The sequence below is a fragment of the Protomyctophum bolini genome, assembly GCF_963924005.1.
Source record: "Protomyctophum bolini genome assembly, chromosome: 5".
Classification (NCBI taxonomy): domain Eukaryota; kingdom Metazoa; phylum Chordata; class Actinopteri; order Myctophiformes; family Myctophidae; genus Protomyctophum; species Protomyctophum bolini.
The window spans coordinates 4,092,375-4,111,345 of NC_137866.1; the positions used below are offsets into that span (position 1 = coordinate 4,092,375).

The 18,971-nt window shown below is 44.4% G+C and overlaps 1 protein-coding gene across 1 annotated transcript; it reads left to right on the top strand.

Moving 5' to 3' along the window:
• Positions 1-4,854: 4,854 nt before the first annotated feature.
• Positions 4,855-18,494, top strand: LOC308316165 (large neutral amino acids transporter small subunit 3-like; the record flags this gene model as incomplete). The annotated part of the gene is made up of 9 exons (XM_080764601.1): positions 4,855-5,661; positions 5,740-5,832; positions 6,408-6,547; positions 8,285-8,409; positions 8,566-8,721; positions 10,761-10,868; positions 11,302-11,488; positions 16,535-16,658; positions 17,802-18,494. The coding sequence occupies 9 exons, from the start codon at positions 4,855-4,857 to the stop codon at positions 18,060-18,062; spliced, it is 2,001 nt and encodes a 666-aa protein (XP_080620727.1). The 3' UTR covers positions 18,063-18,494.
• Between the last annotated feature and the right edge of the window lie 477 nt (positions 18,495-18,971).

Genomic DNA, 18,971 nt, shown 5'->3' on the forward strand with positions numbered 1-18,971 from the left:
TGACACCCCCACTCACAGATAGCTGATTTCACCTTCCCCCCCCCCCCCCCCCCCCCCCACACACACACACACACACATTTTTGACCACCCGGCTGACTTCTTTTAAATTTCTCTCTTTCATCTGAAAATATGTTGTTCCAGGGACTCCCCCGGAAGCAAAGATTTGAGTTAAAAACGTTCACTCTGGCCTGGGCCATGGCTCAGCCGTCCAGGCACCTTGGCTGGTAATCCAGTCTGGCAGTGTGCCGCGGGTTCGACCCCCGATCCCGACGGCCTTTACTGCATGTCTCCCCCCCCCCCCCCCCCCATCTCTCTCCCCCATTTCCTGTCAGCCTACTGTCTGTCCCTCCATAAAAAAAGAAACTGTCACCTGTACACATAATTATAAATGAGTTATGAGTTATTCTCTCTATGCTAGCCCTTACCATTCCAGAGAGTTGAGTATAAATATTTATTCTCTCTATATGCTAGCCCTTACCTTGTTCTTTTGGTTTTACGTCCTGTTATTGTACTGTTTGGGATTATGGTTGATTTTATTAATGTTTTATAGATCTTGATCTAAGCCTTCTAAGAACCTTAAAGTGTTTAATAGAGGAAAAAAATGGGGAAACAAAAGAAAAGTTTATGGTTTATCTTATGAATGTCTATGGATGTGGATGGAGAGATGGTTCTATTGTTCTCTCAGTCAATCATTCAAAGCAGTTAGTGGCTCTCTGGTATAAGAAGACTTGGTCTGTGTCATTTCTCCACAACTCCTCTAGGATCATTTCTGATCACATCTGACTGTGGACTGCAGACTTCAGGTGAAGATGAACTCTCTCGAACCCACCAGGGACATTTCTGCTGAACAGGAGGAACCCAAAGACCTTGGTATGTCACTCAACCTCCCTTTTCACTCCCACTGCTCTCTAGGAATCTTTGTTTGCAAAAACACACTGAGGTGGAGCTGTGTCTGTGTGTATTCGTAGGATAAAAACACACTGAGGCCGAGCTGTGTCTGTGTGTATTCGTAGGATCTGTGTAACACACTGAGGTGGAGCTGTGTCTGTGTGTATTCGTAGGATCTGTGTGTGTGTGTGTGTGTGTGTGTGTGTGTGTCTGTGTGTCTGTGTGTATTCGTAGGATCTGTGTGTGTGTGTGTGTGTGTGTGTGTGTGTCTGTGTGTATTCGTAGGATCTGTGTGTGTGTGTGTGTGTGTGTGTGTGTGTGTGTGTGTCTGTGTGTATTCGTAGGATCTGTGTGTGACTCCATGTTTTCTTTCTGGAACTAAACGGTAATGCATTTTATTTATTTTTTCAGAATTATTCATTTTTTTGGTTTAATGTAGAAATGTTGTTTGTTGTCTGCGTTGTGGGTCGCAGCACAATTTACGGTACACCTACTGTAATTAGACCTAATAAGGCATAATTAGGTTGTTATTATTAGACAGAAGGTAGATAATTATACACAATAATTATCCCTACATTATGGTCTTATGAGACCCAACAAAGCCTAATACATGTAAATGTACTTTATTATGGTTTAATTTCTTGAGGACGCAAATTCTGATTGGCCGGAAGGTTCCGGAATGAGATGATGTATATCATGATGATATGATCGCCCCTCACTTCACATGGGTGTGATTATTGAGGGGCGCTAGGCCCTCCTATACACATCTTTATAGTCCTCGCACGTCTCAAAATTTGCCATTTGACAATGAAAGGAGAGATTAGGTCAAATCTCCGTCAAATAATAACGACGTAAATAAAACACCAAAACGTTGAAAGCCGACAATTTACGTCATTATGTAAATCGGCTAACCAATCGGATGTCGGTGGGAACGCTTGGCCAATAGGGGACCACCATTCTTTATGATGATGAGCGCCCCTCACTTCACACGGGTGTGATTTATTTATATATATTTTTTTAATTGGGGGGGGGGGGGGGGGGGACGATATAGTCGAGATAGACTTAGCTTTTTAACCAAGGTTCATGTTTTAGGTTATTATTAGAGAAAGTAAAAGGGGCATTCGAGCATGGGGCTAAATATGTTTTTTTTTACAAAATATTATGGCGATTTATTTTTTTAATATTTACAATTGTCCTACTAGTCCCCAATAAATTACATCAATTGTCCTACTAGTCCCCAATAAATTACATCTGGCCACAAAAAATCACGGGATCTACTGAATGTGTTAAACTGACATATTGAGCCTATGACACACATTCAGTAGATCCTGTGATCGTCTGTGGCCAGATGTAATTTCCTGGTGTCTATAGTAGGACTATAGTAAATAATAAAATAAATAAATCGCCATAATAATATATTTAGCCCCATGCTCGAATGCCCCTGTCAAAAAGAGCTAAAATCCCTAAAACTATAAAGAAAGCAGCAAATGAAAAAAAACAAAAAACTCATCTTTTACTTTCTCTAATAACAACCTAAAACATGAACCTTGGTTGAAAAAAAAAAAAAACTAAAGTTGTCCTTTAAGTAATGTGTTCCCTCTCCATTTCTCTCAGGTATAGTCAGGAAAGCTGACCAAGGACACCACTGTGTGTTGCTTTGTGCAGCAGTGCTTTGCCTGCATCTACAGCGCTTGTGTGTGTGTGTGTGTGTGTGTGTGTGTGTGTGTGTGTGTGTGTGTGTGTGTGTGTGTGTGTGTGTGTGTGTGTGTGTGTGTGTGTGTGTGTGTGTGTTGTGTGAGGTAGCCGCAGGCTATACGATGCTGCGGACATGTGCTGGTGGCACCTCAGGCGCGCGTCGCTGGTTCACACTGGCCTCGGGTCTGGTGGAGTGCCTGTGTTTCACGGGGGTTCTGTTCGGATGGGCCTCCCTTGTTTTTGTCCTCAGGGCGGAGGACTACTTCAGTTCGCTGTGTGTCAACGCAACAGATGTCAACGGAACAGATGTCAACGGAACAGATGTCAACGGAACAGATGTCAACGGAACAGATGTCAACGGAACACAAGTAATGGGTAAGTGCTGCCAGTGGCGTGCACAGATAGACACTAGGGGGTGCTAGAGCACCCCTGCCCTTTTTGGCAATGTGCTCTTAAAAAAGAAAAAAAAAAAAACGTTTAATTTTTTTTCTTAATTTGTAGTGTGTGGACCATGGTGACATTGATCAAATCTTGATAAAAACGCTTCTACCATATTATTTAGGCCCCCACAATCTAAAGCTATGTTTCTATGTCAGTGGTTCTTCGATAAATAAATAAAATAGCAGACCTACAAGCTCGTAGGTCGCTATGAGCTTGTAGATCTGCTATTTTTCAATAGCTATAAAGCACCAAAATGCGTTCCCGCCCCAAAATGCGCTGCACAAGGTGCCCTTTTTTTTCCACTTGAGCACCTGCCCCTCTAAATGTCTGTGCACGCCACTGAGTGCTGCTCACTCTGGTCTAAATGTCTGTGCACGCCACTGAGTGCTGCTCACTCTGGTCTTCTCACATAGATCCTTTTGACTTCAGATGTCTATAGTTGTCCTATCTGTTCTATCCCATCTGTGCAGGCAAGATGTAGAAAGAAGTCAATGATGGTGTTTCTCTTTAACCCATTCTGACCTGAGATCAGATTCATACGAGGTTTCCACTAGACACACACTGGTCTGATTAACCCATTCTGACCTGAGATCAGATTCTAAAAAATGTCAGTCGTTCTTCGATTTTTCAAAAATAGCAGACTGCAGTGGACAGGATGAGCAGTTCTCGCTGATCTTCACCATCGCCGCCGCTTTGGGCAAATTCATGGAGCTGCCCAATGGCGTGCTGTTTGACCGTTTGGGCACCAGAGTGGCTCGACTGTTTGGAATGTGAGTCTTTTTGATTGTTTGGCAGGATGGATTAACAGAGATACACTGAAGATATGAATGTCCAAATATTAAATGTCCTCCAAATATTTAAAGGCACATTAAAAAAAAGGTTTTGGAATTGTTCTTGTTTTTTTTTAGGTTTTCTAATCTCAATTGCACTCAAAAAACCTGAACTTTTAACATTCAGTAGATTTTCTGTGATCTGGGGTTTTCTGGCTCAAACAGGTGCTCTGATTTTCCTGCTGTTTGTGATGTAAGATCCTGCAAATCCCATATATGTCAATGGGATTTGCCAGCAGATGTCACTGTTTTCACTGTTTTGCCTGTTTTTATTGTAGCTCAAAAGGCTTCCAAACCCCAAAGAAAACTTCAGACCACAGAAAATTCACTGAATGTTCAAAGTTCAGGTTTTTTTAGTGTAATGGAGGTCATAAAACCTAAAACAAAAACAAAAATAAATGAAAATGAATGTCATAAAACCTTTAAAGTTTTAAATTCTGATACATGCACTTGAGCTTATACTTGAGCTCTTATACTTGCTTCTTTGTATGAAGTGTTATTTATTTATTTCTGAGCCCCTCCTATGTCCAGCTTTGAGGGTTTGCATAAACACTGCAAACATTGTTTTGCTATACCGTTTATACTGTATATGACTAGTTTTGAGTGAACAAAAATCAAAATCACACCCGTGTGAAGTGAGGGGCGCTCTTATCATCATATACGTCATCTCATGAACAACTGAATTCATGTGATTGGTTAGCCGATTTGCTCGTCTATACATACACGTCACTTCACACAAGGTGTGATTTTTATTTTTCATTTGCAGAACTAAGTTCCCTTATCAAGTTCAATGTACTAGCTCTCTCTCTCTCTCTCTCTCTATGTCTCTCTCTCTCTCTCTCTCTCTCTCTATGTCTCTCTCTCTCCCACCAGATTACTCTACACCACGGGTACCTTGTGTATGGCATTCTCAAGTGCAGGTTTGTCCGGAGTGTAGCCATACTGTAGCCATACTGTAGCCATACTGTAGCCAGACGCTCACATTGAACTACAAGTGAAAATGCGTTACGGACAGCTGTGGATCATTATACCTTTTCCTCCCTCAGGCCTTTCCAACCTGCTCTTCCCCGCTCTCTCCTTCATCGCTGTGGGAGGCAGCATGCTCTTCATCACCAACATTCAGGTATGGTGGTTCTTCATGGCTGTGGGAGGCAGCATGCTCTTCATCACCAACATTCAGGTATGGTGGTTCTTCATGGCTGTGGGAGGCAGCATGCTCTTCATCACCAACATTCAGGTATGGTGGTTCTTCATGGCTGTGGGAGGCAGCATGCTCTTCATCACCAACATTCAGGTATGGTGGTCCGTCATGGCTGTGGGAGGCAGCATGCTCTTCATCACCAACATTCAGGTATGGTGGTTCTTCATGGCTGTGGGAGGCAGCATGCTCTTCATCACCAACATTCAGGTATGGTGGTTCTTCATGGCTGTGGGAGGCAGCATGCTCTTCATCACCAACATTCAGGTATGGTGGTTCTTCATGGCTGTGGGAGGCAGCATGCTCTTCATCACCAACATTCAGGTATGGTGGTCCGTCATGGCTGTGGGAGGCAGCATGCTCTTCATCACCAACATTCAGGTATGGTGGTTCTTCATGGCTGTGGGAGGCAGCATGCTCTTCATCACCAACATTCAGGTATGGTGGTCCGTCATGGCTGTGGGAGGCAGCATGCTCTTCATCACCAACATTCAGGTATGGTGGTTCGTCATCGCTGTGGGAGGCAGCATGCTCTTCATCACCAACATTCAGGTATGGTGGTTCTTCATCGCTGTGGGAGGCAGCATGCTCTTCATCACCAACATTCAGGTATGGTACTGAAGAAGGTGTAATGACATTTCCGCTTGTAATGAATTATGAAACATACACCCTCTTTATCTGCTTCAGGTCGGGAACCTGTTTGGCTCCCGCCGCTCCACCGTCATCACACTATTTAGTGGATGTTATGGCTCTTCCTCAGCAGTCTTCCTCATTATCAAGGTGAAATATACATGTGTGTACACACACACGCATGCGCACGCACGCACGCAGACACACACACCCACACACCCACACACACACACGGCGGCGGTGGCTCAGGGCTGGCTGGATGTTAACCGCAAGGTTGCCAGTTCGAACCCCAGAGTTTGTGTCGAAGTGTCCTTGAGCAAGACACTGAACCCCAAGGTGCCTTGCATGGTTTACGCGGCCATCGGTGTGTGAATGGGTGAATGTAAATGCATAATCTATGTAAAGCGCCTTGGATAAATGCAACATTTACCACACACACACACCCGCATATTCACACACACACACACACACACACACACACACACACACACACACACACACACACACACACCTCCTTGTCACAAATGAATACCTGAGGGTGTGTCTTCCGGTACAACTACAACATGACGTCACTCGCAACTTCTCAAACGCATTCCTCCGAATTCTTGTTCTGAAAAATTTAAGTCTGGTCTTTCCGACGAAAAGTTGGGTGGTCGGAGACAGTATGGACTGCCCTTAAGAATGTTATCCTCTCAGACAGCATCGCTCCTGCTCTTCCTCTTTAGCTGGTGATGCAGGCGGGTGTTTCTCTGCGTGACTGCTTCCTCTTCATGTCTGCCTGTGGTGTGATTCACACGGTCCGGACATTCCTACTGATGCCCACATCCAGAATTCCCTACCCCGTACCTGACAGCTATACGTATGGGTAAGATTCACCTCTTACCTGACAGCTATACATTATGCAAATATACATATACAAATTTGACATATATTCATTGTCAAATGTAATGTTTGTGTACATACACTAAAATGCTGGATACAGGAAGGGCTTGCGCCCCTCAAAAAAACAAGATTCTTTAGTCCGTGCAGGATCTCTCTGACACTGCAGCAGACTGCAGAGTAACATCCATTTAACTGGATCTCTCTCTGACACTGCAGCAGACTGCAGAGTAACATCCATTTAACTGGATCTCTCTCTGACACTGCAGCAGACAGCAGAGTAACATCCATTTAACTGGATCTCTCTCTGACACTGCAGCAGACTGCAGAGTAACATCCATTTAACTGGATCTCTCTCTGACACTGCAGCAGACTGCAGAGTAACATCCATTTAACTGGATCTCTCTCTGACACTGCAGCAGACTGCAGAGTAACATCCATTTAACTGGATCTCTCTCTGACACTGCAGCAGACTGCAGAGTAACATCCATTTAACTGGATCTCTCTCTGACACTGCAGCAGACAGCAGAGTAACATCCATTTAACTGGATCTCTCTCTGACACTGCAGCAGACTGCAGAGTAACATCCATTTAACTGGATCTCTCTCTGACACTGCAGCAGACTGCAGAGTAACATCCATTTAACTGGATCTCTCTCTGACACTGCAGCAGACAGCAGAGTAACATCCATTTAACTGGATCTCTCTCTGACACTGCAGCAGAGTAACGTCCATTTAACTGGATCTCTAGTCTGACACTGCAGCAGAGTAACATCCATTTAACTGGATCTCTCTGACACTGCAGCAGAGTAACATCCATTTAACTGGATCTCTAGTCTGACACTGCAGCAGAGTAACATCCATTTAACTGGATCTCTCTCTGACACTGCAGCAGACTGCAGAGTAACATCCATTTAACTGGATCTCTCTCTGACACTGCAGCAGACTGCAGAGTAACATCCATTTAACTGGATCTCTCTCTGACACTGCAGCAGACAGCAGAGTAACATCCATTTAACTGGATCTCTCTCTGACACTGCAGCAGACTGCAGAGTAACATCCATTTAACTGGATCTCTCTCTGACACTGCAGCAGACTGCAGAGTAACATCCATTTAACTGGATCTCTCTCTGACACTGCAGCAGACTGCAGAGTAACATCCATTTAACTGGATCTCTCTCTGACACTGCAGCAGAGTAACGTCCATTTAACTGGATCTCTCTCTGACACTGCAGCAGAGTAACATCCATTTAACTGGATCTCTAGTCTGACACTGCAGCAGAGTAACATCCATTTAACTGGATCTCTAGTCTGACACTGCAGCAGAGTAACATCCATTTAACTGGATCTCTCTCTGACACTGCAGCAGAGTAACATCCATTTAACTGGATCTCTCTCTGACACTGCAGCAGAGTAACATCCATTTAACTGCAAAGAGTCCACAAATGCAAGTGTGTCCAGAGACCATTTGTACACTCTCTGGAGTTAAAGTTGCAACCCATAACTTAATTTAATGAATCAAAAATGTATTTTAGCAAATCTGTATGGTAGAGTTTGTTAATACAAATGTAGACACTCCTCCCTAGAAGCTCATGACGTGGACATTCCATCTTGAAGAATCCGTAGAAGTCTCTTGTGCATGGGAGGAGGACCCAGGTTCGAACACACGCGTGTGCGTGACTGTGTCTGTGATGTGTGTGTGTGTGACACCTTTGCTCTGCCAGGTTGACCTGTGGAAATACCATCCGTCCTGCGCTGGAGGCAGCTGGAGGTCACACAGGGGCACAGGCGTGGGGTGACGACGCTACTGATGGTGCTCCAGTCGACCAGGAGAGCCCCCTAAAGGAAGGTGTGTATATTGTGTAAAGGTGTGTGTATACAACTATACACCAGACAGTGATTCTAAAATCACTTGCGTATATATATATACTGACTTCTCAAAATGTCCTCTGCATTCTCTTTTCATCGTCTTATTGCTTCCCTTTCTTTTCCTGGACGGTCGAAGTCCCTCCGCCAGAGAGAACTTTCAGAGAGTGCGTACTATCCATGTTGTTTCTGTGGCAACTGCTGTCCCTGTCCATCATACAGCTCAGACACTTCCTGTTCATCGGCACCCTCAACATCATGCTACAGCGACTGACCATGGGAGAGCAGTCACTGGGTAAAGACACACACACACACACACCCTCCATGCTACAGAGACTGACCATGGGAGAGCAGTCACTGGGTAGAAACATACACACACCCTCCGTGTTACAGAGACTGACCATGGGAGAGCAGTCACTGGGTAGAAACATACACACACCCTCCATTCTACAGAGACTGACCATGGGAGAGCAGTCACTGGGTATAAACATACACACACCCTCCATTCTACAGAGACTGACCATGGGAGAGCAGTCACTGGGTAAAGACATACACACACACCCTCCATGCTACAGAGACTGACCATGGGAGAGCAGTCACTGGGTAGAAACATACACACACCCTCCATGCTACAGAGACTGACCATGGGAGAGCAGTCACTGGGTAAAAACATACACACACCCTCAATGCTGGAGAGACTGACCATGGGAGAGCAGTCACTGGGTAAAATCATACACACACCCTCCATGCTACATGACCTAACCCAAAAATCTCTACTTGCTTCTGAAGAAGGCGGTCGCATTCTCTTCTCTCTCCCTCCCTCCCTCTCTCTGCCTCCCCCCACCTACCCACCCTTTTCTTTTCTGAAGATGCAAGTAGGCCGGGCGCAGCGCACGCTTGCGACCAGCAGCAATAACTTTGTTCTGACTGATGTATTTACGTGTGTCTCAAGCCTTATGACCTGCTGTAAAACCTTTTGCCCTTCGGGGACACTAATAAACAACCTTGAACCTTGAACCCTAACTCCGTGCTACAGAGACTGACCATTAACCCACACTGGGTAAAAACACAATACAAAAAGACAGTGGTGGAAAGCAACTAAGTATATGTATTTACTCATCACGTATACTTGAGTATTTCCATGTTTCAGTATACTTTATATACTTCTACTCCACTATATAATATTATATCTCAGAAGCAAATACTGTAAATAGTATAGACTCTATGCGCATGCATAAAGTGAATGGGAAATCGAGTGGCAAAGTGACCTGGCAAAGTGCGTTTAATGCATAGACTGTAATAAATATGGACAAAGCGTTCCGCGGGTCTAACATGAACGTAAAATGAAGCCTGTCAGTCCTTGCAACGGAAGTCGCCATCTTTCTAGATCCGTTTGGGCCCAGCTGGCCCATTGGCTGGCCCAGACAACGAGGCGGGACTTCCCCCCTTCTTCTTCGTTGGTTTTTATTTTGACTCGAGTGGGTGGGGGATCCCGTTCATAGACTGTAACGGTAGCCACGCCCCTCAGAACATGCGCGACTTTATGGTATTTTTTTTAATAAATAATATTTATTATAATATTTATTATAATAATATTATAATAATATTATAATATTATTTAATAAATAATTTTCCAAAAATAATATTATGACATTAGAAATGAGACTTTAAACTAGTGACTGGAAGAAGAAAGTATTCATGACCATGTTTATTAAGGTAATACAGTCTAGGTGAAGTTGGGCCCAAATACATGGACTTCTATGGGGCTATGGGTTTTTCTGGGCCCAATGACAGCGCCACAACAGGCCATTATATGAACTTTCATTTCCTTAGTGGCTTCACAAAATATCTGTCTGACTGCCCCCCTGGTTTAATGTCGTTTAACGTCGTTTAATTAATGCAATCAGATATATGACTTTTCTGTTTGGAGGTATTGGCTGTCAAGGCCAGAAAAGTATTGTTTTGACACTCAGTAGGCGTTCCTGCATAACCTCCGGGTATGATGATGATGTCATGCACATATATACCCTCCATTTGCCTCTACACTAAGTATTAATAGTTCATTTTCAGATTTAGATTATTAATACAAGCCCCATTAATACATTAACCGCTCAAACACAATTTATACTTCAGCTCATTGAAAATTGCTGATCTAGAAGGAAACTACAAAAATGATGTATAATAGCTATACACAGTACTGACAGATTACACTGCTACTGTCTGATATGCCTCACTGGTACTGATATAATGTTAGAATGTGGAATTAGTGATTTCTGCATATTCTATTGTGTCTATAACGTTCTCTTCCATGGTTGTGTGTGTGTGTCCTTGCAGTGAGCCAGTACCTCGATGCGTTTGCTTTCACGCAGCTGTGTGGCGTGCTGTGTGCTCCCTGGAACGGACTGATCATCGACAGACACAAGGGCAAGCCCAGAGCCGCAGGTAGAACGTTCCCTGTGTTGGATAAGTCTGTTTGGTTGGACTTTCATGGGGAGGGTACTGTATATTGGGAGAGGCCGGTTCCCACTTTTTCTTTTTCTCTCGAAAACCCAAAAGACAAATTCGGTGTCTGACCCAAACCTACACAAAAATACATAATGCATTATTATTCACTGAAGCCCCTAGTTCAGAAATAGCCGATCTACAAACTGTGACATCGCACATTAACCCATTCACACCTGAGGCCGATTCTAAAAAAAACAATAAATAATCAATCCTAACAGTTTTCTGAAAAACTATGTCAGTGGTGCTCAAACCTTTTCATGTCAAGGACCCCCAGAAGGATGTTCCAGGGAAAGCCTGCCCAGATACAGATCACCAACTGTGTGCGTGTGTGTGTGTGTGCGTGTGCGTGCGTGCGTACGTGCGTGCGTAGGGGAGAGTGAGCGGGAGGCAGAGCTCAGGTCGTTGGTTCTCTCCCAGCTGCTGCAGTGTCTCCAGTGTGTGCTGTTCTCTCTGTGTGCCACCATACCCAACCTGCCCCTCCAGTACTTCACCTTCGTCCTGCAGGTCGTCAACAGGTCCTTCCTCTACGGCGGCCACTCAGCCTTCGTCAGCATAGCGTGAGTCACTCACAGCAGGGTTATTATAGTTGACATGGCAAAAACAAATGAAAAGTTAACGTGGGCGGCTGCATGTGGCTCAGGAGGTAGAGCCGGTCGTCCAATGATCCACATGGGTCATGGCGGTTCAAATCCCGGCTCCTGCTCGTGGCCACACGTTGAAGTGTCCTTCGCCGCAATCGGGCCCCTTTTCCACCGGTTGGTTCCCAGTGGGAACCGGTTCAGTTCTTTTCCACCGGTTGGTTCCCAGTGGGAACCGGTTCAGTTCTTTTTGGTTCTTAGTCCATGAGCCAGAGCTCCAAAATTGAAACGTTAATTATGAATTGAGTGTAGCAAAACCATACCTATATTAGATTAGTTATCACCATGAAACTTCCCCAATTGAGTACTTACACGAAGACAATGATTTATTGTATTACAAATTTTACATTTTTAAATATGCAAATGAGGCATTATGTAGGAAAATATGCAAAATAATCACCAAAAAAATGCTACTACTGTGGAAGGATTATCATGTATTAATTTACTTGTATTGATCCTATAAACAATTTAATATAGGTCTAGTTTGCCCACCAATGTTGGAGCTCTGGCTCATGGACTAAGAACCAAAAAGAACTGAACCGGTTCCCACTGGGAACCAACCGGTGGAAAAGAACTGAACCGGTTCCCACTGGGAACCAACCGGTGGAAAAGAACTGAACCGGTTCCCATTGGGAACCAACCGGTGGAAAAGAACTGAACCGGTTCCCACTGGGAACCAACCGGTGGAAAAGAACTGAACCGGTTCCCACTGGGAACCAACCGGTGGAAAAGAACTGAACCGGTTCCCACTGGGAACCAACCGGTGGAAAAGAACTGAACCGGTTCCCACTGGGAACCAACCGGTGGAAAAGAACTGAACCGGTTCCCACTGGGAACCAACCGGTGGAAAAGAACTGAACCGGTTCCCACTGGGAACCAACCGGTGGAAAAGAACTGAACCGGTTCCCATTGGGAACCAACCGGTGGAAAAGAACTGAACCGGTTCCCATTGGTAAATGTAAAATGGTAAATGGTGCATTTATATAGCGCCTTTATCCAAGGCGCTTTACATAGATTGTGCATTACATTCACCCATTCATACACCGATGGCAGCGGAAACCATGCAAGGCACCAACTAGCACATCGGGAGCAATTAGGGGTTCAGTGTCTTGCTCAAGGACACTTCGACAGTAACTCTGGGGGAGCCCGGGTTCGAACTGGCAACCTTGCGGTTCCCATCCAGGCACTCTACCCCTGAGCCACCGACACCTCATTGGGAACCAACCGGTGGAAAAGAACTGAACCGGTTCCCATTGGGAACCAACCGGTAGAAAAGGGGTCTTGGTGTATGAATGTGTGTGTGAATGGGTGAATGTAATGCACTATGTAAAGGTGTATGAATGTGTGTGTGTGAATGGGTGAATGTAATACACTATGTAAAGGTGTATGAATGTGTGTGTGTGTGTGTGTGTGTGTGTGTGTGTGTGTGTGTGTGAATGGGTGAATGTAATGCACTATGTAAAGGTGTATGAATGTGTGTGTGTGTGTGTGTGTGTGTGTGTGTGTGTGTGTGTGTGTGTGTGTGTGTGTGTGTGTGTGTGTGTGTGTGAATGGGTGAATGTAATACACTATGTAAAGGTGTATGAATGTGTGTGTGTGAATGGGTGAATGTAATGCACTATGTAAAGCGCCTTGGATAAAGGCGCTATATATAAATGCACCAATTTAAGGAAATAAAAAACATTTTCATTCTGAACTAAATATAAAAACTGGAAAAGGAAAATGACAACTAACTGAAACTGTATCGTGTGTTTACAAAACTAACTGAAATGATATCGGCAAAATGCCCTTAGCTTTTCGTTTTTGTCAATTTATTCATAAGCTTAATCTGTAACTGTATATATCTATCTATATATATATATGTGTTGGCAGTATCAAATGCCAGTAGAACAGACAACTTCTGCTACTCTGTTCGGCCACTAGATGTCCCCATTGTCGTTCTTCTTGCATGCCTAATACACTAACTGGGCCTGATTCTTCAACGCGTTTACGCTGATATAATGACGTGAAGCTAGCGGAAAGGCATTTACGTGGATTTCCCACATTAATTTGGAATTCATGGAAATGGCCGTGAACTTGACGCTCACGTAGGTTGGTCGGAAACTCCGTAAAATCCCACGGGACCTCTTTAGGTGGCGGACGAATTTACGGATATATTCAGAAGGCTTTAGTCTTCATGCTGAATCAATAAATAGTTCCCAAATCACAGATAAAATATGTAGGCATGTGTCCCGACCCTATAACATTGTTCAGCACATAAAAAAATGATATATAAAACTTGCACTTGTATGCCTATGCATGCATTCTAGAGGCAAGTCCCATAAGGAAACTGCCCCTGCAAGCGACACATTTTTATTTATTTATTAGGATATTTCTATAGCATGCGCGATTGCGCTGCTCACTTGACAGCCTTCTCTAGGCTACTCGCAGTGCAACGTGTTGTGAGCTTGTAGATCGGCTCCCGTGGACTCACGCTGCATGTTAAAAAACAAACTCACAATTATAATAAGAACATAGGCCTACACTTATCTGCATTCTGCACTGTACGAATCCAACATTGTTTAGTGTGTGTTAGTGTTATTTAGTGAGTCAGTTCTCTGACTGTCGGTGTGTGTGTGTGTGTGTGTGTGTGTGTGGGGCGGACAGCAGCATGCGGCCGCTGAACAGAGTCCAATCTGGGTGAAATTTACATTGGAAAATTAATATAACGGCGCGGTGAGCCCGGCAAGGACAGAACACGGCCCGGCCCGACTGTTATATGGTCTATCTATGGCATTCTATGGTTCACAGACATGCCGGTCTGACAGACAGACAGCAGTCACGACGAGGGCTATAAATCCACATTATGGCATCAGCGCGTGCAATTTGGCCAGTCAGTTTTAAGCCAGCTCACCTTAATTAATTATAATATGGGCAACGTTGTAGCTGTGTAGGCTATATGCTGTAGGCTAGCTAGCTACTACATTGATCTCATCATGAGATGAATCAAGTTTGCCGTGTCCCGCGAATCATTTTAATATGACGACATCATGAAATGAATTTACATCTGATACATCGGATATCTATTTTACTTCTGCAGGCGAGTGTTCTTTCTTTTTTTATAACCCTGCAGTGCATTCATCAGTATCATTGCCGAGTTGTATAGCATTTGGTCGTGTGGTGAACAGTACAAATTAACTTCTTTCTCATTATGTGAAAGTAACTGTAACAAGTGTAACATATCAGTTAACTCTGACATTTAAGTATCGAGTGAAGCAATGCGTGCCAAGTTGGCAAGTTTCGTTTATAATTATTTTTATACATATAACTCGCGCTGTTTGCTTGAAGATCTGTCCGTGCAGAGAACCTCCTGTCAAAATTAACTACTCTACAAGCTCATCGCGCTGTTGTATAGAATTTAAAGTTTGGGAATCCTCTGTGCCGGCTATGATGACGTATTTCGAGATTTCCTGTTGCCTTATATGGTGTAGAATGGGCGTGGATGTTCCAACTAACCAGGCGACAACAGGCGAATCGCTTGGGGAAAATGCGGAAAGGATACACTCAGCGATCCGCATAAATGAAGTGATTACACCAGCTTCTCTGAATAACACGTCATCTCAACGTAGCTTGATCGGACGGATAAATACGATATCTGTTTCCGCCACAGTGCAACGGTGGCGTATTTCTTTTTAATGAATCAGGCCCACTGTGTTTACCCAACTATTTGGGGTAGATTACATTGGCATAAGGCCTCACTCAGAGATGGGCAGTATTTGAAATACATGTATTTGAAATACTTTTTTTGTATTTTGTAATTTGTATTTCGCTGGGATGGAAGATGTATTTTGTATTTTGTATTTAGATAAAAATTTTGACCCAGTATTTGTATTTTGTATCAAAATACATTTTCAATGTTTTTTGCCCATCAGAGATGGGCAGTATTTGAAATACATGTATTTGAAATACGTATTTGAAATACTTTTTTTGTATTTTGTAATTTGTATTTCGCTGAGATGGAAGATGTATTTTGTATTTAGATAAAAGAATTTGACCCAGTATTTGTATTTTGTATCAAAATACATTTTCAATGTATTTTGCCCATCTCTGGCCTCACTCACACCTTTCCATCTAGCATACAACATTGATGCATGCTAGATGTAAGCAAGATGTAAGTGTCATGGCCGCCCCCAATGCATTTCCAATGGAAGTCACATGGTTTGATATACAACATTTTGGACTACAAGCTGTTGTATAGGCTTTCGGGCTGTGTTTCGACTGCACCCCCCCCTCCCCCTCATACAACACAAATGTTGTGTCAAACCATGTGACTCCCATTGGAAATGCATTGGGGGCAAGATGTATCACACCCTTTGTATATACAACAAGCATACACCAGTCTGTTGCGAAGGTGTGAGTGAGGCCTAGGGCTTTGAACGCCATGGGTTTTATGAGACTTTATGAGTACTCTTTTGAGTAATCGGATTACTTGTATCCCAATTATTGTATGCATAGTTGATGTCTGCTGCTATTTGACATGATGATGATGATGATGATGAGAGTTTCACATGAGTGTGATTTATTTTTCCACAAGAGAAACACTGCAGAACACTGTCACGCACTTTCACTATGCATGTGTGATATTTTATATAGTATTCAAATACTATATTATATAGTATTTTATGTATATGTTTCTATATGTTTTACCCGTATAGGCTATACTTTCACTATTATTCTTTAATAATAATAATAATAAAGCTTGCTCAAAGTAATTGTACGTTTTCATTGCGCACGCTGTAAACAACAAAACAAACCTGTTTCTTGTACACAATGCAATATTGAAGCAATGATATGGTGTGTCCTGTAAGTGCGCCTTTGGTGCATGACACAAAAATAAATAATCTATCTATGTATCTCATTTTCCACTTGGAACTGACCCAACCGTGTGTGCGTGTGTTTGTGTGTGAGCATGGCCGTGTGCTGTAGTTTCCCCCCATGTCACTTTGGGAAGCTGTATGGCCTGATCCTGGCTCTGTCTGCCGTGTTCTCCCTGCTGCAGTTCCCCTGTGTCCTTCTGGTTGAAGGACCCTTGGAAGGTGACCCGCTCTATGTAAGTACATGGACAGGACCTGCCCCCCCCCCCCCCCCCCATTGGTATAGTAATCCCAGAGGAGGATATCACAAGCATTACAAGCAGCAATGTGTGCCGATGCGTTTTGATGCCCTCGAGGCCTAGCTCTGCTCAGGCAGTTACTCACTCGTCCCCTCTCTGTCAACCCATACAGTTGAATGTAGCACTGACCCTGCTCCCCTCTCTGTCAACCCATACAGTTGAATGTAGCACTGACCCTGCTCCCCTCTCTGTCAACCCATACAGTTGAATGTAGCACTGACCCTGCTCCCCTCTCTGTCAACCCATACAGTTGAATGTAGCACTGACCCTGCTCCCCTCTCTGTCAACCCATACAGTTGAATGTAGCACTGACCCTGCTCCCCTCTCTGTCAACCCATACAGTTGAATGTAGCACTGACCCTGCTCCCCTCTCTGTCAACCCATACAGTTGAATGTAGCACTGACCCTGCTCCCCTCTCTGTCAACCCATACAGTTGAATGTAGCACTGACCCTGCTCCCCTCTCTGTCAACCCATACAGTTGAATGTAGCACTGACCCTGCTCCCCTCTCTGTCAACCCATACAGTTGAATGTAGCACTGACCCTGCTCCCCTCTCTGTCAACCCATACAGTTGAATGTAGCACTGACCCTGCTCCCCTCTCTGTCAACCCATACAGTTGAATGTAGCACTGACCCTGCTCCCCTCTCTGTCAACCCATACAGTTGAATGTAGCACTGACCCTGCTCCCCTCTCTGTCAACCCATACAGTTGAATGTAGCACTGACCCTGCTCCCCTCTCTGTCAACCCATACAGTTGAATGTAGCACTGACCCTGCTCCCCTCTCTGTCAACCCATACAGTTGAATGTAGCACTGACCCTGCTCCCCTCTCTCTGTCAACCCATACAGTTGAATGTAGCACTGACCCTGCTCCCCTCTCTGTCAACCCATACAGTTGAATGTAGCACTGACCCTGCTCCCCTCTCTGTCAACCCATACAGTTGAATGTAGCACTGACCCTGCTCCCCTCTCTGTCAACCCATACAGTTGAATGTAGCACTGACCCTGCTCCCCTCTCTGTCAACCCATACAGTTGAATGTAGCACTGACCCTGCTCCCCTCTCTGTCAACCCATACAGTTGAATGTAGCACTGACCCTGCTCAGCCTGCTGGCGTTCCTTCAGCCGCTCTGTCTCTACCTGCACTGCCGTCGCCTGGCTGACGCCAGAACCAACACCGGTCTCTCTCTGCCTGCCCTGCCTGACACCAGAACCAACACCGGTCTCTCTCTGCCTGCCCTGCCTGATACCAGAACCAACACCGGTCTCTCTCTGCCTGCCCTGCCTGATACCAGAACCAACACCGGTCTCTCTCTGCCTGCCCTGCCGTCGCCTGGCTGACACCAGAACCAACACCGGTGTAGCTCCTGGTGAAGGCACTCGATGAAGAAGGGAAGGCCTGACAATCGACTGCTTCTTCAACTCCACCATTCTACAAGCCTTATACCTTGATTTGTCTCATTCACATTCTTTCTTTGTATTTTGTGCAAAAACTTGTAACACATTCAGTGAGTGAATGTTGGAAATATAATTAGGTCTATTGTTTGCTGTGAGATTTCATTTTTAATTTTTATCCCATGATTTTTGTAACCCATTTTTTTCCACCCAGTGTAAATTGTCTAATCATGTAATCCTGCAGGGCGAATGCACTCCCTCTGGCAACCTGGGGAAAGGTCTAATCATGTACTGTAATCCTGCAGGGCGAATGCACTCCCTCTGGCAACCTGGGGAAAGGTCTAATCATGTACTGTAATCCTGCAGGGCGAATGCACTCCCTCTGGCAACCTGGGGAAAGCAACGGACTGACCTCATTATTTCCTTAAAAACAATGCGTCCAAGCCGCTTCTTTTCACACGACAGGGGGGGATTAGAGTAGACGTTGAAACAACGTCTACTCTAATCTTTTTTCTTTTTTATTCTACATTTGAAACCTGTACACTGCAGTTTTATTGTGTATATGGTACATGTACTTTCTTTGTTAGATATTGGACATTCTGCACAATTATACATGCAGACAGGGGCGCATAGGCGGCGGGTGCGTTTTACCTTTGGGTAGGCTATAGAATTGAGTTGGGGGGGGGGGGGACTCTCGCCGCCGCGGATTTATTTATTTATTTCTTTCCCAGATGGTCTAAAAATGAGTTATTTAGCATACTTTTACCAATGAATTAGCCTATACACAGACAACGACTTTTGGACGTCTTTTTCTCAAGTCTCGAGTCAGTCAGTGTAGATTACCCGGCGGTGTTG